Source organism: Gekko japonicus, unplaced genomic scaffold (genome assembly GCF_001447785.1).
Source record: "Gekko japonicus isolate JY-2015 unplaced genomic scaffold, Gekko_japonicus_V1.1 scaffold2718, whole genome shotgun sequence".
Classification (NCBI taxonomy): domain Eukaryota; kingdom Metazoa; phylum Chordata; class Lepidosauria; order Squamata; family Gekkonidae; genus Gekko; species Gekko japonicus.
Genome location: NW_015168127.1, coordinates 54,220 through 76,334, shown reverse-complemented (window position 1 = coordinate 76,334; position 22,115 = coordinate 54,220). Strand labels below are relative to the sequence as shown.

Below are 22,115 nucleotides of genomic sequence, written 5' to 3'. Positions count from 1 at the left end.
CATACTGAAAAGCTTATGCATGTAGAAGAAAACACGTGTTCCTCTATACCATGAACAGGGGATTTTAGTTAAGAAACGTTTACTTTCCAAAGTACATTAGAACAGCAGGTAAATATATAATATCTGAAGCCTTCTTTTGTTTTTGAATAGAATCTTTATCAACATGGCATTAGTTGAACTTTAGCTGCACTTACAGAACAGTACTAGAGTTACAACACTTCTAAGCCTACTGACTTCACTGGACATGGGATGTAACTCTCTTTGGGAAGTCCCAAACAAGCAAACTGGTTCATTAGTGATGAACCTGAATCTGGCTTATCTCCTGCCTATCCACTCCCCACCCCTTTTTGCATGCACGGTTGGGGTTTGTAGCATTCATACCTTCCAAAGTCCTCAAATTAAGCTCAGTTTTTTGTGGAGTCTAAATTCAGGCACTTCAGCAAACTCTGCTCTGTAGCCGCTGTCCAAGGTTTTGAACCAAATATGGCTGGGACTGAACCTATTTACAAAGTATTTTCCTTATATTTGTTTTAGCAGATGAAACCTGTACTTGCTTATTCAGAAGTATGTCCTTCTGTGTTCAATGGAGCCAACATGTTGCTGAGGCTTCATTCTCACAAACAGTAGATAAGAAAGTAAGCTGGTATTTGCACAATTCCACTTCAGACTGCAAACTGGTGTTCCCGTCTTTATGCCCCTCGAGACATAAACTTCCTGGCACTTAGAAAACTAGGGGAGAATATTAGGGTGATTTCTCACTAGAGCTGCCTCGCGGCTTTGCCCTGACACAACCATGTCAATTTCACACCCGAAGCTCCGGGGCTGCATTTTGACTCGAGGCTTCGCCCGATTTCCTTCGCAGTTTCGTGATCCTGGTTTTTGATCCTGGTTTCGTGATCCTGATGTTTTTAAAAATCTCCCTTAGTCTGTGCTACAGAAGAACCCTGCTCTGAGACCTCTAGTTTTCTAGTTTGGTGTAGTGGTTAAGTGCGCGGACTCTAATCTGGGAGAACCGGGTTTGATTCCTCACTCCTCCACTTGCACCTGCTGATGTGACCTTGGGTCAGTCACAAGCTCTGGCACAGCTGTCCTTGAAAAAGAGCAGTTTGTGTCAGAGTTCTCTCAGCCCCGCCCACCTCACAGGGTGTCTGTTGTGGGGAGGGGAAGGGAAAGGAGTTTGTAAGCTGCGCTGAGACTCCGAGTGAAGGGCGGGGTATAAATCCAATCTCTTCTTCTTCTCTTCTTCTTCTATGTGAATTTTAGAGGAGCATTTAAGGCATGTTACCCTGCACTGGGAAGTGGTACAGACCAAAGAGAGATCCAGGTAGGTAGGCGTGTTGGTCTGAAGCAGTAGAACAATGTTTGAGTCCAGTAGTACCAACAAAGTCTGAGTATAAGCTTTCATGTGCAAGCACACTTCTTCAGATATAGTGAAACAGAATTTCCTCAACCATTACATATAAAAAGAAAGATGGTGTGGGGGTTAGTTGCCAGGAAGGGCCAATTAAAGACAAGACACAGAGAGAAACAAATTGGAAATTACCAGTCCATACCAAATGAGAAGGGAGCACTCCCTGGAGAAGACCCTGATGCTGGGATAGATTGAAGGGCAAAGAAGACGGGGATGGCAAAGCATGAGATGGTTAGACAGTGTCGATGCAACGAACATGAAGTTGAGCAAACTTCAGAGGACGGCGGAAGACCGGAAGGCCTGGCGTGATCTGGTCCATGGGGTCGCGAAGAGTCGGACTCGACTTTGCGACTGACCAACAACAACAACAACAACACATAGGGAGAGGGTGATTAGTAAATTATCATACAGCATAATGAAGATGTTTAGCAGATACAAGGACTGAACAGGAATAATCAGCTTAGTTTATATGGTAACCATTTGTTTGGTTTCAGTTCTGGGACAAAAACAGTGAAGGAAATAAATATGTCAACATTGGAAATGGATGTATCCTTAATTGTAGAATGCTGACAGTAATTACTTGTGACCCTGTCATCCTTCTTCTCTCAAGCACGGAGGTGACTTTATAGCACCATTTTCTTTGAAGTGGGGCAATGGGTTTACCTCCACCAGGCAAGTGTTCATAAATTTGAAGGCTTATGGCTTGCACATGTGATGGAGGAGGACACGGCTCTTAGACCTTGTACAGCTGAACAGAAGAGGGAATCGAAGCAGTTGTCACTTTTCTCATCCCTGAATGAACTGACAACATTTCAAAATGGTCCCAGTTAAAAATATGAAGAAGTCGGTGGTGTGGAAGACCTCTGTTCAAGGCCCTAGAAACCCATTGCTGGCTTGAGCAGATAATACTGATCTTGGTAGACCTCAACAGTATAAGGCAGTTTTGTGTCCAATGCTTCATGTGTGAAAGACCTCGACCTCAGATTCTGGAGAGCCACTGCCAGCCAGAGGAGGCAACAAAGGACACTTACTAGCACGTTGTTTGTCCAGGCTTGACTTGGATGTGATTGGGAAGTGGGATATATATATTGGATCCCCACAGCATGACAATGCTTCTGTGCCCATCTAGGGGTTTTCTGTCTTTTCTCTGATCTTTCCCAAACCACTTTGCTGCGACATTTTAAGAAAGATCACAATGCCAGTCTGGCACTCATGTGCATGGGAACATCCAGATCTTTCTGGTCCCACCCACAACTGCACCATTTTTTCTGCCCCGTCCCTGCAGCAGCCGTTTCCCTGCCTGCCACGAGAAGGCTTTTTAAAAATATATCATATTGCTATTACAATCTGTCATATTCCCTGAATTCCCAGCTTTCCTTTAAAAAAGAGAGAAAAAGCTAGGAGTATCTCTGCAACGGATGCGGCTACAGACTTACTTTTTGTTCTAAATGGCAGCTGGGAATTCAGAGACCCTGATATCAAGTCAGAACTGACAGTACTGGCTTTAGGGTTGCCAGCAGGGGGCAGGACTTACCCAAATGGCGTCCCATGACACTGAAACATCACTTTTGGTTGTATAACCAGAAGTGATGTCACCACATCAAGGGATGCTCTAGGAATCACCCAAACCTTTATGGTAAAAGCCATATGATTTTCAGGTGAATCCTAGAGTGTCTTGCAATGCAGTGATGTCGCTTCCGGTTCTGATGTTGCAGCATCACAGCTTTGACCTCCCCCCCCCCATTTCCCCTCTGCTGCCCTACTAAGCAGCAGCAGCAGGGGTTGAAGATCGATGGTGGGTCACCCTAACTGACCTTGATAGAGCAATGACTTCTCAGCATAAGGCACCTTCGTCTTCTAACACATCCAGTAAGATTTTTAGGAGCCTTTCAAGGGAGAAAGGCTTCCTCCAACGGAGAATGGCTTTGTCTGATGGAGAAAGCCTTTCTTTGTTGAAGGAAGTCTCTCTCTGTTGGAGGAAGACTTGGTAAAAGAGAGTCACGGGACCCAACAAAAATTCCTCATAACGGAGTTGTCACACCCTTCACCAGTACTCAAAAATCCAGAGCAGTGGGCTGGCCGGCCACAGCAACATGGTTACAGAGGCTAAACAAGGCAACTTTATACCACTGTGACCCCCCCCCCTTTGTTGTCAAAGCACAACTGACTTATGGTGACACTGTAGGGTTTTCAAGACAAGAGACATTCAGAGGTGGTTTGCCATTTCCTGCCTCGGCGTTGTGACCCTGGACTTCCTTGGCGAACTCCATCCAAAGACTGGCCAGGGCCAACCCTGCTTAGCTTCCAAGATCTGACCAGATCAGGCTAGCCTGGGCTATCCAGGTCAGGATTTAACAGTGTTCCCTCTAAGCTGAGTTAGTGTGAGCTAGCTCACAGCTTTTTAGCCTCCGGCTCACACGTCTCAGCTCAGGAAGGGATGGCTCCAGTGCAAACTAATTTATGCAGCAGCCAAATGGCTCGCTCACCACTTTAACGTCAATAGCTCACAAAGCAGAATTTTGGCTCACAAGATTCCACAGCTTAGAGGGAACTCGGGTCAGGAAGTGGTCCTTTACTGAGCCATATAAGAGGACAATGCTTGTATAGGACTTTCCCACCCAGTCAGCTCCCTTCGAGTGCAAGGGCATAGACAACCCTCAGCTGTGTGGGATCGCACGGCACCTGCCCCGTAGAAGTTTTACTGCTGCCTCACCGCGCTGGGCGTAGTAGCTGAGTCCTTGGGAACGGGCGAGCAGTTTACCACACGGTCCCACGTCCAGAGGACACGCGAGTCGGTAAGGGGCCGCCTTGCCTGCGTCCAAACGTCCCTCTTCGCGGCCTCCTCGACTTGCGTCGGCGTCTCAATCCCGCCAGGGGCGAGCGGGGAGGGCCGGAGGGGGCTGACGTGGCCGCCCTGAGTCAGGCTCTGCCGCCGCCTGCCGCCTCGTGTCCGGGAGATTTAAAAGTGTCGGCAGCTCCTCCGCCTGGGAAGCCCTCAGCGGGAGAGGAGCGGCGGACAAAAGCGCGCGCAAAAAAGCAGAGCGGCGGGGAAAGAGCCGGGGAAGACGCCATGCGGAGGGCCGGCGCTTGCTGGCGCCGAGGGCAGCGGCAGCCTCCCGCTTCGTCCCGCGGCAGGAGCGGCGGCGTCGCCGCCGCCAGCAGCAGCCATCCCAGTCCGCGGAAGTTGCAAGGCGGCTGGGGAGTCCCCGGGCGACTGCGCATCCTCTTCCTCCTCGTCCTTTGGGTGAGCTTGTGCAAAGGTAAGGGTCAAGGGGCGGCCCGCGTCCTTTCCTCTCGGTGCGGGCTCCCCGTTCCATAGCCCGGGCCCTCTGCGCATCCCCACGCCCTCACCTCGGGGAACGTCGTCCAGGGATTCTAGCGGGGCTTCATCTGGCTTTCGTTTCCTTGTGTCCACGTTTCAGCTGTTAAACTGCAGGGTAACCTTTGCAAAAATTTGATACTCCCATGGTCTGACTCTCTCTCTTTCTCTCTCTCTCTCTCTCTCTCTCTCTCTCTCTCTCTCTCTCTCTCTCTCTCTCTCTCTCTCTCTCTCTCTCTCTCTCTCTCTCTCTCTCTCTCTCTCTCTCTCTCTCTCTCTCTCTCTCTCTCTCTCTCTCTCTCTCTCTCTCTCTCTCTCTCTCTCTCTCTCTCTCTCTCTCTCTCTCTCTCTCTCTCTCTCTCTCTCTCTCTCTCTCTCTCTCTCTCTCTCTCTCTCTCTTTCTTTCTTTTCCTAGGTCTTTCACATTATCTGTCTGTCTATCAATAAGCAAATGTCCAGTTAGCATATTTTTGACGTCGTGCTTCTTGCACTATTGGCAATGCGAATGATGTAAGGAATCGTTACAGAATGGAGCAAATACAAGTATAATAGGAGCTTTAGAAATGTTTGCATTTATTTAATCGTCCCCATTTCTAACGCCCCACTCCCAAACTGTATGTGAATGTCCAGCAGTGTCCCCTGTAAGCTGAGTTAATGTGAGCTTTAAGCCTCCGGCTCACATATTTTTGCCTTAGCTCAGGAAAGATAGCTCCAGAGCAAACTAATTTATGCATTAGCCAAATTGCTCCCTCATAACTTTAATACCAGTAGCTCACAAAGCAGAATTTTTGCTCCCAAGACTCCACAGGTTAGAGGGAGCATTGATATCCAGTTGTCATGCTTTCACTCTTGTGCTATTAGCAGTGCCAATTATTTCAGTGACTTTTAATTACAGGGGGGATTAACCCCCATCCCGAGCCCTTTTTTCTCTACCGGACCCTGGTGAAGTACAGCTATTCTGGAGCATGATTTGACAGGCAGCTGTTCAAAGCCTCTGGCTAGAGGAAAGGGTGGTGTGTGTGTGTGTGTGAGACAGCTGATGAGTTGAAGTTGTTGGACTGCAACCTTCACCCTACTTGGATTCATATTTGGCTTCCTTCAATGAAGCTTTACTGCGGGAAGGTGTTTTTAGGATTGCGCTTTATTAGTGCATTTATATCTCACAGTACTTCTTCCTTCCTGCATTTTACTTTCAAAACAAACCTGTATAGTAAATTAGTTTGAGAAGGAATGACTGGCCCCACAGTAACCCAGTTAAGTTTCATGGCAAGTGGGGATCCACTTTAACTGCACAGAGCTCACACTTCGGTAACTATGTGCCCTATGAAGAATTCTGTGAATTCAGCTGCTTATGTACTTTTCCACCATCCTTAGTTTTTCTTGTGAAATGTGTATTTTTACCTATGTTGTATTTTTGTCTATCTTATATGCTGCTTTTGTTTGTTAAAAAAAAAGTCCAAAGCAGGTGATATAATTATTTAAGCCTTTGGGACCGATCTTGCTCACTGTGATGTACTGATTTGCGGTAATAAGAATAGAAAGTGAGTTTTAAAATCCTGTCCGATTCCAGTTTATCTCCAGCTATCATGTCAACTTGAATGAATACTTTTTACATTCTTCCAAGGGACCAGAGTAGTTAGCAGGTTTTCCATCTAATTCATTGAGCTCTAAAAGCAGGTATAAGCAAATCTGGAGTGCTTTCATAGGGATTTGAATTACATTTAAACTGCTCGCATATTTGAAATCTGCACAGAACTATCATCAGTGAGCATCAAAGAAATTCAAATTATGGATAGGATATTTAACACCGATCAGTTTACATCCCATATGACTGCATAAAAATTGAATGAGTTGGTAAGGTTGTGAGGAAACAGGGTTCTTTATACATTGCTGTTGGTCCTGCCCTGAAATGCAAAAAAAATTAGGCAGAATTATCCTACAAATTAATTTTTCAAAGTTCCCAGTATTGTGCCTGCCTTGCTGCTCTTGCAATCTCAGTGAATCATTTCAATTCCAAGCTTATTGCAAAATTCAGGAAAGAACTAATATTTGTGTAGCTGATTGTGGTTAAATCTCCCACTGCTCAAATGGAAGTGTAAAAATGTCATGGGGGACTTTTACATTCAATAACATATCTGCACAGTTAAAGGTGTTCTACCATTCATTGTACTCAACATACTTTATAGGTGTCTTGTGTTACTGAAATCTCTGAACAGATTTGGCTATATTCTTATATTGTTCTTACCTGTTTGGTATATTTCAAATATTTATTTTATCTGTAGATGCTCTTTACTTACAACTCGGGGAAAAATTCTGGAGGCTTTAGCTTTTCTCCCCCTTTGCATAAGTGGCACAAACAGCCAGTATGCCAGTGGTTATTTTGGATGTTTTTAAAATGTTATTTTTTAACATCTACAAAATAAGTGAAATACTTATTTCAAAATAAGTGAAGAGAATGGTTTGTATCCAATGTTTTCATCTAGTTATCCACTATAATCCAAACATCTTTTTCTTTCTCACTCACTGCCAGTTCATACCCCATCAGAATATGTTTAAAGTTAGATTTCTTGCGTGTGAAAAGTGTTGATTCACATTACTGTATGATTACCTGTTCAGGAATTAAACAACTTCAGTGTTTTGAACATTGTTCGAATCTTTGCTCATAACCCACACAAGGTTGTTAGCATTGTAGTTCTTTTAAGTTTGTGTGTGTGTATCTGCATGTAATTATGTAGTTTCCTTTGGCATTGTATAAAGATATTTTTTCACGTTAGTCTAAACATACCTTCAATGATATGGTGGAAAAGAACATAAACTTTATTATGGTATGGCAGAGAACTAGAACATGAGCTGTTATGCATAGGAAGCATTTTAAAATGCATTGTTTTGGCATTTTTTAATTGCTAGATGGCAGATAAACCCTAAGTTTTAAAAATAAGGGTAGAAATAGATGCTCATATCCCTGCATTTCCAAGTGAACTGAATATGAGTCTGAGGGGCAGGAGTGGATTTTTGAAGAACGATCAACAGGTGAAAGGACTGCTTAAACCTTCCTCGATTCATCAGTTTTTCCCTGCAGTTGCCTTCCAGGTCCCTTTAAATTTTCTTTCTTCAGCTGTGCTCCTGTTGTGGGAAAACTGACAGGGGGAGTTTCCCACTACCACACTCACATTATTTCAGCAAAGACAGATTCGGAAACAAGCATTTGCCAAAACGTCTCATTCTATCCTAAATTTTGCATAGGACTTATATCTAATTTGTCTGCCCAAAGATATATTCAGGTAATTCAGAACGAGTCAAAGCAACAGAATCAACTGGATTAAAAACAAAAAGCACCTCCAAGTGATTTTAGTACAGTTGTGGAGTTCAGTTATAGAGTTCTTTCCACTCACAAGACTTAAAATTGTAAACTGGTAAAATTTTAACGGAATAATTTTACCATGAGAAGGCTGGCAAACAATTGTTGGAGTTTTACAGGATGGTAGAATTTAACACAGAGACACTATTGTGCTTAAACTTATTACCTTCACCAACCCAATGAAATGAATGGGAGTGCTTGCTCTTACATTACTGTCTTTCATTTATCTGGGGTTTGCACAGCAGAGCTTCCTGTAGAATTTGTTTGAAAAGCAATGTTAAATGTTCAATATATATTAATTTAGATAGGCAAAATAGGTACATTTAGCTTTAATTCCAAAAGCTTTACCTTGAACTTAACAATTTTATGTTACTATCTGATGAACTGATCTCTACATGCCATTTCACAATTTTTTAAAAGGAGAAAATGGAAATATATGTGATGCCTATCAAACATGAACTTGCTTTATTGCTTTAAGAACATAAAATGAATAATCGATTACTTTGTTAGCACATACATTGTGGTGTAATGTGTATAATGTCAAAAGCCTTTTTGAAAGTCCAAATATAAGATGCCTACCAAGTATATAATGTCACCATTATCTACATGCTTGTTCACTGTTTCAAAGAAATGCAAAAGGCTGGTGAGGTAGGACTTTCCTTTGCAGAAGCCATGCTGATTTCCCCTTAGCAAGCTGTGTTCCTCTGTGAGCCTAATAATTCTGACTTTGATTATAGTTTTTAATACTTTGGCCACCAAATGAGAAGGGAGCACTCACTGGAGAAGACCCTGATGCTGGGAAAGATTGAAGGTCAAAGAAGACGGGGACGGCAAAGGATGAGATGGTTAGACAGTGTCATCGATGCAACGAACATGAAATTGAGCAAACTTCAGAGGACGGCGGAAGATCGGAAGGCCTGGCGTGATCTGGTCCTTGGGGTCGCAAAGGGTTGGACTCAACTGTGCAACTGACCAACAAGAAATTTGCCTGGGACAGATGTTAGGCCAAACGACCTGTAATTTCCTGATACCCCTCTGGACCCCTTTTTAAAAGCTAGTTAACATTTGCTGCTCTCTAGTCTTTTGGTATAGTAGCTGTATTTAGTGACAGGTTACATATACGGGCTAGTAGATCAACAGTCTCACATCTGAGTTCCATAAGAACTCTTGGGTGTATGCTATCAGGACCTAGAGACTTATTGGTTTTTAGTTTCCTTAACAGGTATAGACATTCATCTCTCATCAGAGCTTTTTGGATGACGCTTCCATTCTAGATCCCTTCCAGTCCGGCTTTCGCCCAGGTCACGGGACGGAGATGGCACTGGTTGCCCTCACAGATGATCTCCGGAGGCATCTGGATTGAGGCGGATCAGCAGTGCTGTTGCTGTTGGACCTGTCAGCTGCGTTTGACATGGTCAACCATCAGCTACTGGCCCACCGCCTCACCGACGTTGGAATTCAGGGGCCTGCCCTGCAATGGCTCGTCTCCTTTCTCCAAGGCCAGAGACAAAGGGTGGTGCTGGGGAAACAGCTTTCCCGAAGCTTTCCCGAAGGCACCCACTTGATTGCGCCCCCTTGCTTAGATTTCACGGAGACATGGGTTGGGATGTCATTAGTACACTGATGACACCCAGCTCTATCTGTTGTTGGGTGGCCGGTTCGACTCCAAACCGAAAGATCTTGACTGGGCATTACAAGACGTGGCTGGTTGGCTTAGGCTGAGCCGACCGAAATTGAATCTGACGAAGACTGAGGTCCTGTGCTTGAGTTGGGGTGGACCAAGGGTAGGGATCCCACTCCCGACCTTCAATGGGGCTCCGTTGGTGCCAGCGCCAGAGGTTAGGAGTTTGGGAGTGCTCCTGGATGCCTCCTTAACAATGGAGGCCCAGGTAGCAGCCACTGCCAAGTCAGTCTTTTATCATCTTTGGCTGATAAGGCAGTTGGTTCCCTTCCTTCCTTGAATGTAACGACTTGGCAATGGTGATCCATGCGGTGGTCACCTCAAGATTGGACTACTGTAATTCTCTCTACATAGGGCTGCCCTCATCACAAATTCGGAAGTTACAGCTGGTGCAAAATGCTGCAGCCAGGCTGTTGATGGGCCTCCCAATACGGGAGCACATTCAGCCTGTGCTGAAAGCATTGCACTGGCTACCGATAGCATATCGAATTCACTTTAAGGTGCTGGTTCTTACCTTTAAAGCCCTTTATGGTCAGGGGACTACCTTTCCCCACATGTTCCCCAAACAGCACTGCGATCAGGGTCTCAACATCGACTCACTCTTCCCGGACCAAAGGATGCCAGGCTAGCTACAACCAGGGCCAGGGCTTTCTCAATGGCGGCTCCTCTCTGGTGGAACGAGCTCCCGGAGGAGATCAGGGCCCTGGGGGACCTTATGCAGTTCCGCAGGGCCTGCAAGGCAGAGCTGTTCCACCAGGCGTTCAACTAGGGGCCGCCCCGAGAGAAATACCCTGCCCCCTGTAATCATCAAAGCAGCCTGAGCCAGCCGCACAATATTAGATTGGGATCAACCACTGGGAAGGCACTGAAGTCTGAGCGGGCCATCCCAAATGTAATGCTAATTTGTTATCTGTTTAATGGTATTTGGACTATTATTGTTAGCACCTTTTAATGTTGCAATTGTTATATGGTTTATGATCATTATATTATTGCTGTTTTTATGCTGTTGTAAGCCACCCTGAGCCGGCCATGGCTGGGAGGGCATGGTATAAATGTAATAAATAAATAAATCACTTCAATTTGACTACGTTCTTCAGACTCCCTTCCTGAAAATAGTGGCTGTGGAATGGATACATGCCCCACGCTTTCCACAATGAAGACAGAAGCAAAAAAAAAATGCCTTGAGCTTCTCTGCCATCTTCCTTTAGCTATCCCTTTTTCCCTGGTCATCCATACTCTGGGTGTATCCCATTGATTTTTCTTATTCCATCATGCTTCTGAAATACCTAAATTGTCATCCAGCACCAAGCACGCCAGCTCCCACATCTTAGCTCGGAGACTTCTAGCACTGGCCTATAGACAGCTATAATGTGTTTTCCTCTCCAGCAACCCTCAACTCTCTCAGCTCTTTTGCCTCCACACATGGCCCTCCTTCACCATCCTACCCTCACTCCCAAGTTCTACTTTGCTCCTATCAATATTACCCTGAGTGTTTATGCAGTCTTCCCTTTGGACTGACTTGTCCCGAACTGGAGGCTCCCCAACTCCTGTTGGCTTATCTGCACGCTTAGCAGGGGTCATTTCCTGCAGGAGCGCACAGGAGCGGAGCTCCGGCAGTAAAGAGCCCAGGGGGCGGGCACATGCAACAAGCCCCGCCCCCTGCTCCCAGCAGCCCTCAGTCAGAGCAACAAGCAGCCAGGTAAATTGTGGAGCCGGCCCCCAGGTCCTAAACAGTCCAGTGGCACCTTTAAGACCAAGTTTTATTCAGGTACAAGCTCTCCCTCCTCTGCGAGGATAGATCTTCACGGCCCCCCCCCCAACAGCTAGCAATCCAAAACAGTCCAGTGGAGCCTGAGCGGTGGGTGTTGCCTTCTGACACACTTCCGGTGATGTCAGGGGGTGTGGCATATGCAAATTAAGTTATGCTAACAAGTTATGCTAATGAGCTTCTGCACCTCTTTTTCTACGAAATGACCCCTGACGCTTAGTATTATTGTAATTGTATGAAGGCTGTTTCACCGCAACCTGGATAGACCAGGCTAGCCCAGTCTTGTCAGATCTTGGAAGCTATGCAGGCTTGGCCCTGGCTAGTATTTGGATGGGAGGCCTCCATGGAATACTAGGGTCATCATGACATGGAGACAGGCACTGGCAAATCGCCTCTGAACGTCTCTTGCCTTGAAAACCCTACAAGGTTTCCATATATCAGCTGTGTCTTAACAGCACTTCACACCACCACAATGTATATGCCAACAAAGTAATCAATGAGTAATTTTATGTTCTCAAAGTGATAACGCGAGTTCATGTTTTATAATTAAATATTGCATATATTTCCATTTTCTCCTTTTTTTAAAATTGCTGTCCCCCCCCTCCCATCCCCATGATTTCAGAAAATCTGTGAGACGGCATGTAGAGATCAGCTCATTAGATAGTAACATAAAATTGTTAAGTTCAAGGCATAGCTTTTGGAATTACAGTTAAACGTACCTATTTTTCCTGTATTAATGAATATATATTGAACACTTAACATCCATCTTGCTTTTTAGAGAAATTCAACAGTGAATCACACCAACTGCTTTAATGAAAAACATATTGTTTGTGGTAAAATTGATTTATTCTCATTCAGATGCAAATGCACATGGACCTGTAGTTGAGCTAATGTTATAAATACCAATTTTATTCATTTATTTCCAGGTGCACCAATGGCATCTAATGTTCTGCAAGAACAAGATTTGCAGTTGTGGAATGAGGTAAAGAGCAATGTCCCATGTTGTCTGTTTTAATCTCATTGTTGATTTTTGTGTGTGTGTGTTTGTGCTTTTTTGTGTATAAAGGAAGAGACTGAAAACTAAGGCTTCTAGGATGTGGACTTGGATTGCACAAAAGATTTCTGCAGTTGTGTGTGTGATTTTCACTTACTTCCCCTGCCTGATTCAGATCTCTATCTCCCCATCGATTTTGTTCCTGGGGTCTCCCTGTCCCCTAGCTGTACTATTTTGGGGTGACTTTTAGGGTGCTATGGGAGAGGGAGGTAAGAAATCCATGCTCTGTAAACAGAAATTGCTTCCCTCTGCAGAAATTCTCTGTGGGATCCAAATTACAGATAATGATTTTTATGTGACAGTTCACAAGTAATGTATGTGGTCCAGAATCATGGTTTAACATCCCGAAAAACCTCAGATTTTGATGTATGTGCATCTTACGCTTATGCATAAGCAATTTCTAGTCCAGAGGTTATACGGATGCATTTGAAAATAGCCTTTAGGCATTAAAGGTTCACACACACAAAGGATTCCAAATTCACTATACAGAAGAAGGCTCTTGTGCTTAGAGAGAAAGAGGGTTAGATCCAGATTAAATGTTCCATCAGTAAAATGGGACTTTCTTGCCTCCCCTCTTGCATGGCAACCCAGCAATTCCCACAAAATGATGTTCCTGTGGGATAGGGAAACCGTGACGAATGACATGAGAGGAGCCTGAAGTCGGAGGAATCTGTGAAACTGGTAGTTTAGTTTGGATCCAGCCTGGAGCCCATAACACAAACCTGTAATCAGGAGATTTATTTGCTGTTCAGTACTGTCTGCTGCAAGGCTTTAGAATAGGACTGTGAAGAGAAATCACTGCTGATCTCGGAATGCTAGTCATAACAACACTACAGAGGAGATGAGAACTGTCTTGTTAGAAACTTCTGTCCAAGGAGTGTAAGAGCTGTAGGAACTACAAATCCAAGGGGGGAAAAATCATACCTTCAGGAAGGGGCACAACGACATGTATTTAGGAAGATATCCTGTACAAAGGAAACAGTTTTTCTTTTCTTCTTCCTCTGTCTCTTGTCCTTGTCAAGACAGCACCATGGTCTCATTGAATAAGTTGCTAGATCAATTCACTTGCAGCCTGGTGCAAAGAAAAGTGGGGAAGGATAATCACAGGCAAATATCTTTTCCTGTTCTCTGTACCTCTCCAGGAGACCTGGAGAAACAGGACATTGTAAAATCACAGATAGGTGAGATGAAGTTTTTAATACATAAATAACCATCGTATCAGCAGACCTGAGCCTGCATGCTGCAAAAGTTTCTATGTAAGAGTGCAGAAATGTCTTGGGGGAGCTCTGTGTTATTTCCCAAAGCCCCACAGCTAGGGAGGGCAATCCGCTCTCAAAAAAGGGGTGACAAATTTTCTGATCCTGTCTTTTGACTGTCTGAGGTCTGAACCCTTGACTGAGAAAAGAAAGATCTCAGAAGTGATTTTTTCCCCAAAAAAATTCAGCATAGCAAATAAATAATAGTACTCTTACCTTGTTAATATTTACAGATAGATGATGTGTGTTCTGCTTACCTGGCCAGGGATGCACAGCCTCAGGTTAGTTCGTTTAAAAATTCATTCAAATACAAGACAGTTCCATAAACTCAAGCCTGAGACTATTTTTTTTTTTGCCTTTAGTCAATCTAATGCATTGGAAGAGCTTTGCTTTATGGTTCTGGGACTTCTACAGAAAACTCAGGTAATGGTAGTTAACATTATATTTTTATTTTGTGCAGTGCTGTGGAATTAACTGTTAACATCCATTCAGATAGTGGATTGAACCCTGCCTAGATTTTCATGAATGCAAAAATGTGTGTGATCCCCCCATCCCCCTCTTCCATAGGATCCAAAAATGCCTCCAAAAGTGATGATTAGAGGAATGGGAGACCCCCAGGAATAGCTTGGGGAAATCTCTGGTGGGAGTGGGGACTCAGCAACCCCCCTCCCTGAGCCTGTGGAAATCTAGGTGAGTTCCAAGTCATTAACAGATATAATTTCCCAATATATGGTATCCCAGCTATTGTCATGGATATCTACGGACTGCCAAGTTGGTAAGGTAAAGGTTTCCCTTGCTCGAAAGCCAGTTGAATTCCACTCTAGGGATGCGGTGCTCATCTCCTTTTCCAAGTCGAAGAGCCAGCGCTGTCCAAAGGCGTTTCCATGGTCATGTGGCCGGCATGACTAGACACCGAGGCGCACGGAACTCTGTTACCTTCCCACTGAAGCAGTACCTGTTTATCTACTTGCAATTTCTTGCTTTCGAACTGCTAGGTTGGCAGAAGCTGGGACCAGAGACGGGAGCTCACTCCGTCACGCGGCACTCGGGTCTCGAACTGCTGAACTACAGACCTTCTGGTCTGTACTGCTAGTCAAATTACTGTTCACGGGCAGAAAAGTTGTACTGGTAATAAAACCCTTTTGCCCTCAAGAGTTTTCTAGGTTAGAAGCTTTGGGTGCTGCTTGACAGATCTGAATCTTTCCTTTGTCCGTGATTTAGAATTAGTGCCTCCCTTTATGTTTTGCAGTTATAGGATATAAATTACAGAACAGTCCTGAGTGTGGAGTTGGATCACATCCTCTCATAGGGCAAATAAACTGTTTTCACTTCTTTCCAACATTTTTGAGATGCTGCTGTCTTTGATTAATGGGGAGGAAGGAGAGGGTCATTCCAAGTCATAGATTTAGCAGTGAAAAGCTGGTTTCGGCTGTGTTTGTGCCAGAGCAACAAATATGAACACATTTGTAGTTCAGTCTTAAAACTAGTTTTGTCAGCAAACTCCGATGGGAGATTATACATTATTGTGCAAACATATTGTACCAAATTATACACGTTACAAGGCAGATTATATGCCGATTTAAGATCAGGGTCTGAACTATTTAGTAGCCATTGGCAGTGTGCATCTGCTTGTTTTTACAACCAAAGCCATGTATAGTTTGTCCATGAAACAACAGAGCAGGATTTGTATGTTCCATGGGTCTATATGTGTCTAGAACTTGCATCTTTAAATTAGGCAGAATTCACCATTCTGAGAATCTCTGCATTATTTTTTTAAAAGTAATTTTTAACTGTTGGCTATAGAGCGATGCTAGAACGTGTCAGCAATGCCAGGTAAAAGAAGCCAGAGGCCGATTGCATAAGATTTTGAGTGAGACACCTTTGGGTAGTGAAGGGTGGGGTATAAATCCAATCTCCTCTTCTCTTCTTCTTCTATCCTTTTTTCTTCCCCTTAATAAGCAGCCTGGAAAATAAAATACTCATTTACTTATTCTATATAACATATATACTTTGTAGAACTCAGCTTTTAATACAAAATCTGCAACAACTATTGTGTGTGTATGTGTTTAAAGTAGAGGTACACACCACAGTGAGTTCTAGCCAAGAAATACTAGGGTCAGATCCTGCAGCTCACAAAACTGTATTCTCCATCATATTTGGAGTTCAACTTTATTGCATAATTTTTCTGACAGTGAAAGATCTCCTCAGAAATGATGTTGTCTAGCCACTATCACATGCTGTTTGGGAGTAAGGACAAGGAGAAAATAAAGCACACAGAAATAATGGCACCTTTTTTGTCTATAATATTTTGTGTTGTTGGTACATCTTTAAAATGAAATCATAGTTTAACAGTGCAGGAAGCATATATTTTCCAACCCATTCCTCTAATACCATTGTCTAACTATTAAAGGAACTTCTAGATATGATACAGATATTATGGAAAGAAAAAGAGTAGAAATGCTCAGTTTCTGTTGATGAAGATATTAATAATTCCAAAGATTCAAAACCAGTACAAAATGAACCGCCAAACCAGTGTTTAGAGTACCCCCCATGATCTGTGCTGTGGCTGGATTTCTTCTAAATTCCTGTCCCAATTCTTGTTTCCATAGGTGTTAGATGAAAAAGACAACACCAAACGAGTAAGTGTATTTTCATCTGCCCTTTATTCGATTGTGCTATAAGTGTCTAAAAAATAATAATCACAGCTCCTTAACCTTTCTCAAAGTAAATTCCACTTTTAATTTCTTTGAACAGTTCTTATTTCATTATTCTAAGACCCATGACACAGGCAACTCAGACTTTCTGGTAAGTTGAACTGCCCCTTCCCCTGAACACTGAAACACATGCCTGTAATTAAAGAGAAAATTAAATTATCATTATATTCAAACTTCCATTAATCCTTCCAGGATTGAGATCATTTGTAATCTGTGAAATGGTTCTAAATATAATTGATTGACCTTAGTTGGACACATGAGGCTGATTTATAGTAAGGCAGAACATTGGTCTTTCAAGGGCAGTGCAAGGCTATGCGGTGTCACTAGAGTTGGCAGGGGCCAGCACACTCTACTCTTTGGGCCTCAGTAGGCCGCAGTACTTAGAGGGAAAGGAGTTCGGGCATCCATACTCTTTCTCTTCTCTCCCAACTGCTTTTCCCTTCAGCTGGCTAGGCCCAGGGAAAGCTGGAGCAGGTTCTCCTTGGACTGAGTCTTCGGCTTGTATGAAGCAGGCCTTATCAGGTACCCTAGAGTTGCCAACCTCCAGGTAAGACCTGGAGATAGGGTTGCCAAGTGTAAAGTACTTACCGGCGGGGGAGCCTTGCTGGGCTCCTGGAACCGTCCCTGGATCTGTGCGCGCGCGCCAAGCGCACGCACACCGCCAGCACGTCACCAGAAGTGACGTGCGACGTCGATCACGTTGAGGGCGTGGCCTCGATTGTCGGAGGGAAAACCATAGAGTTTTTCCTCCAACAATTGGGGCCACACCCCCAACGTGATCGACGTGGTTGCGTCACCTCTGGTGACGCAGCCATGCTGCGCTTCGGGGGGCAGGTTTCCCCCCGGGGCCCGATTCTGCGGCAGCGGAAATCAGGCCTCCAAAGTGGGGGTTTACCCGCCACCTGCCCCCAATTGGCAGCCCTACCTGGAGATCTCCTGCTATTACAGTTGATCCTTAGACAAGCAAGATCAGTTCCCCTGGAGAAAATGGCTACTTTGGAAGGTGGACTCTATGTCATTGTTCCCTGCTGAGGCCCCTTCCTTTCCCAAGCCCTACCTTCTCCAGGCTGCATCCCCAAATCTCCAGGTATTTCCCAGCCCTAGGGTATGCCCACCCCTTACCTGTCCCTGCCTCCTACAGGATTAGCCCTGCCTGCAGAAAGCAAAGGGAGGGCATGGTATGGCCAACCCCTGAAGTTGCCCCTGCCTGGATATCACACCTGCTTTTTGTTTGCCTACTCTCTCCTGGCCCTCTCTGAGAGCTGCCCGGGGTGGGGAGGAGATCCAGGGTCTGGTAGCTGTGGTCAGGGGTATTACATTACATTACATTACACTTTCAGCTTATATACCGCTCCTTCCCGAGGGCTCTCTCCATGCCCTGGGTTCCCAATAGGTTTGGGGGTGTGGGTTTGCCCCTAGACAGTCAGTATCGTCTGTCCTCACTGGCGGCAGCTATCCATGGTCTCAGGCAGAGGTATTTCACCTCACTTACTACCTCATCCTTTGAACCAGAGGTTGAAACTGGGATCTTCTGCATGCCAAGCAGATGTTTTGCCACTGACCTATGCCCCCTCTAAAAGTTGAAGTCTAATGGGAAACAGATGGTGATCATCTTTGAAAGTCAAAGATTTAACATTTCAGAAGGGAAATGGGTGAAGAACATCTCTGCTAGACACCAAAGCGGTATCTGAAATAAGTGTTCACGCCGGGGATAGTTTTCCATCCAACATAAATTAATGTTATTTCTATAAAACATTATATTATCTATTCTGGTGTATATTAATTAATGATCCAAGAAACAAACGCTGGCAACATCAATTCTATAATAGACGTTTCTTCAAAAAGCCGAGAGTTATTTTAATTTTAGTTTTGGGTTTCATTTGAAACAATCTGGTATTTTGTGTATACACCTAAACAGCTAAAAATGTGTTTTAATCAGCTGATGCTTTTCAAGTGTACTAAAAGACCCTTACTTGTCATGCTGTATGGAAACTCTGAGCTGAAGTAATACAGCAGAGCTTAAAATGTTCATTTGTTAACCTACTCAGTGTTTCATATTTTGCCCAGTGTTTATGTATTAATGGTCAATAGCATCGAATCTTTGCTTCAGATTTTTACGCACTGAGAGAGCCTTCCAAGGCAGAAGCAAGTCCCATTGTATTCAGTGGGGCTTTCTCCTAGGAAAGTGCTCTTAGCATTCCACAGTTAGAAACATAACATAGCATCTTACTGCTAAAGGCAATATAACCACTGTAGGTTTGCAGTTGAATTTGTGTGCTCTCGAATGCTGCTTCATGACTTCAGGAATCGGTGTTCAAATGGGGTTTGCATCTTCCACAGTATCCTTCTTTTTATAGCTTCTGTCATGATTACAAACATCTGGTAATAAAAGGAAATTAAATGGTTCTGTTAAATAAGCTGGGGTTTTTTTGTTTCTCTTAGTATTTGAATAAGGAATTCTATTTGAGTCTTTTGGTAGAAGTGTGTTAGAAGCGCACGTCCTTTACTATATGATCATGAACAGTGTTCTGTCTTTTAACTTTTGATCTTTTGGTTTGAGCTTCCTGTTAAATGAAGACAAGGATGCAATATCGTTTGCAAATGATAATATTTATATTGAACTTTACACATGTTTGTTGCATGAACATTTTTAATCATTTTAACAGAAATATTAATAATACACTTATTGTGGCATGCAACGTTCCCTCTAAGCTGTGGAGTCTTGTGAGCAAAAATTCTACTTTGTGAGCTACCGGCATTAAAGTTGTGAGCGAGCAATTTGGCTGCTGCATAAATCAGTTTGCTCTGGACCATCCTTCCTGAACTAAGACAAAAATGTGTGAGCTGGAGGCTAAAGAACTGTGAGCTAGCTCACACTAACTCAGCTTAGAGGGAACACTGGTGGCATGTGTAGTGCAAACTGATTATACTGTATGTCCTTCCTACCCAATCCAGAACTCTGCAAGTGCAGAGAGCCTTTGTGACTAGCAGTGACTGGGGGGTTGTGGGGTTGTGGAGTAGCTGAACGGCTTTAGCTTGAGGTGACCAGAAGAGTGCAAAGCCATGGAGAAGAATGCAAGGAGGCGAGACTTAAGGACTGAGGAAGCCAAGGATTAATTACATCAGCCCTTGTATTTAAGTACTACAGCATCAGGAAATGCTGCCTTGGCGATGACCCTTGGTTTAAATAATGTGGCATCTTAAAGGCCCAACATCTGAGCTGCTGGTGAAGGGTTTGAACCTCACTGTAAGGTTTCAGTCTGGGTTCTTCTCTTGCATTATGAACCTGATATTCTGGAAAGAGTAGCGTGGAGATTCTCTGGAGAGGTGGCACCTAAATCATGGGATGTTGAGTGGGATCAAGAGACCCCTGCTTTCCAGTTAGTGAGACCCGTTCTTTCTTGTGATCGAATGCTTGAATGCTAAGGGCTGTGTTGCTGTTTGCTCTCAGTCCAGGTCTGATCTGGCAGATCCTCTTGCCTGGAGATATCAAGATTTGCAACAATCCTAAAACTGTTCCTTCTGGCAAGGGGTTCTAGAAATCTTTGTCTCGTGCTATATTGGTGGAACCTGTTATGTTAGATAGGAGGTAGCTGAGGATAACAAACACTGAACTACCATTGGCTTCTCGAACTACAGCCAGTTTGGTGTAGTGGTTAAGTGCGCGGACTCTAATCTGGGAGAACCAGGTTTGATTCCCCACTCCTCCACTTGCACCTGCTGATGTGACCTTGGGTCAGTCACAAGCTCTGGCACAGCTGTCCTTGAAAAAGAGCAGTTTGTGTCAGAGTTCTCTCAGCCCCACCCACCTCACAGGGTGTCTGTTGTGGGGAGGGGAAGGGAAGGGAAAGGAGTTTGTAAGCCGCTCTGAGACTCCAAGTGAAGGGCGGGGTATAAATCCAATTTCTTCTTCTTCTCTTGGAAAGAGCTTTGAGTAGTCCACGTAAATTTGGAAATATACACAGGCACAAGACTATCTGACACTGATTTCCGTCATGGGAGAGAGTTGCAGAGAGTTGCAGTGCACATCCGTGAAGGAAAATGCAACATCGGAAGCACCCCCGAGACTGTCCCAAAATATGATGTCTTCCATCCTTTGCTTTGCATGATCTCTTCATGAGCAGATGCTGTAGTAGAGAGATTTTTTTTTCACATCCGGAGTCCAGGATTTCATTGTTGTTCATGTCCTCTCAGTCATCTGTCCTGCATCCTTTGCTGCAACTTGTTCCCCAACTGCATGAGAGGAGACCGAAGAGATCCAAAGTGGACGTATGTAACTTTTTAATTATGCATGCTCATGTTCCCTTCCCTGCTTTCTGAAAATGCCCCGCATCTGTTCCTGAGATGCATCAGGTTATTGCATTTTCCATTTTTTATTGTGCTGTTATTTTTTTGCATGTGTTTTTTAACCTTCAAAAATATGTAGGTACGATGCCATACCTCATATTAAAAAGTTACATAAAGAACAAAAATCTTTTATTTATGGAAATAAATGTTATCGATATCTTTCCTTTCAAAGCTCTGCTGTCCTGGTTGAAATAAAGAATTTTAATACCGCTGTCCAGATGCCTAATCCAATGACCCTAAGGGCTAGAACAACATAGTATAGTCCGATACAAACAATCCTTGGAGTTATCAGCATATTTATTTTTTGTCATAGGACACTGGTCCCAAAAGTATTTTCTGGAATCCACACAGTCTATTTTAACCTTTTTTGTTTGTTTAATTTTTTATTGTTTATAGTGATGAGAGAGAAGAATTCAGAGAGCAAACAATTTCAAGATTAGCATTCAGCTCAGACTTTTGCTCTTTGAAGTGGTACTTCACCCTAAACACAAACGTATTTACTCTGTCAAGTTTCTGTCAAGAGCTCTCTCAGCCCCACCTACCTCACAGGGTGTCTGTTGTGGGGAGGGGAAGGAGTTTGTAAGCTGCTCTGAGACTCCTTCGGGTAGTGAAGGGTGGGGTATAAATCCAATCTCTTCTTCTTCTTTTTCTTCTACTCAAGATTAACTCCTACTGAATTTGATGGGGTGTACTTTCTGCTCGGTGGGTAATGTGGTCACTCTGTCCTTCATATTACCAGTTTCCATCTCAGCTTGTTACATTCTAGGAGAACAGACATTCCCTTTTTGACGGGGTGCGATGAACTATCTGAAGTGGTAGATTTTAGGGTGCCATTGCAAGGAAACAAATTGTTAATTGTATTATTCTGTTTCACCAGTTATAAAGAACCCCATTTAGAACTTCTGCCTCCGCCTCCAAAGTGCCACGGGCCATTTTTGACTTTTGGAACTAATTTTTTTCCGTTCCTATTAATGTTTTATGAGAGAGGTTACATGGAGGCAATCTAAGGATGGCAGTGTACCAATAATAACTATAAGAAAATTCAACAAAGAAAGCCCACTTTTCATATAGCAAATAGTTTTGTTACCATCCTCTCAGTTTCCTGCACTAATTGGACCTCCGTACCACAGTTTTGCAAACTTACTAGATTTCCTTGAAGCAAAATTGTAACTTGAAAGGAGACTCTTATCAAAGTTGCACAGGCTCC

General features: G+C 43.8%; 1 protein-coding gene across 1 annotated transcript in view; it reads left to right on the top strand.

Moving 5' to 3' along the window:
- The window catches only part of LOC107113553 (phosducin-like protein 2), a 74,589-nt gene that overhangs the window by 13,650 nt on the left and 38,824 nt on the right, over positions 1 to 22,115 (top strand). The window contains exons 3-4 of the mRNA XM_015414903.1: positions 4,286 to 4,655; positions 16,457 to 16,486. Coding sequence (XP_015270389.1) covers positions 4,286 to 4,655; positions 16,457 to 16,486 — 400 coding nt within the window. The remainder of the gene's footprint in view (positions 1 to 4,285; positions 4,656 to 16,456; positions 16,487 to 22,115) is intronic.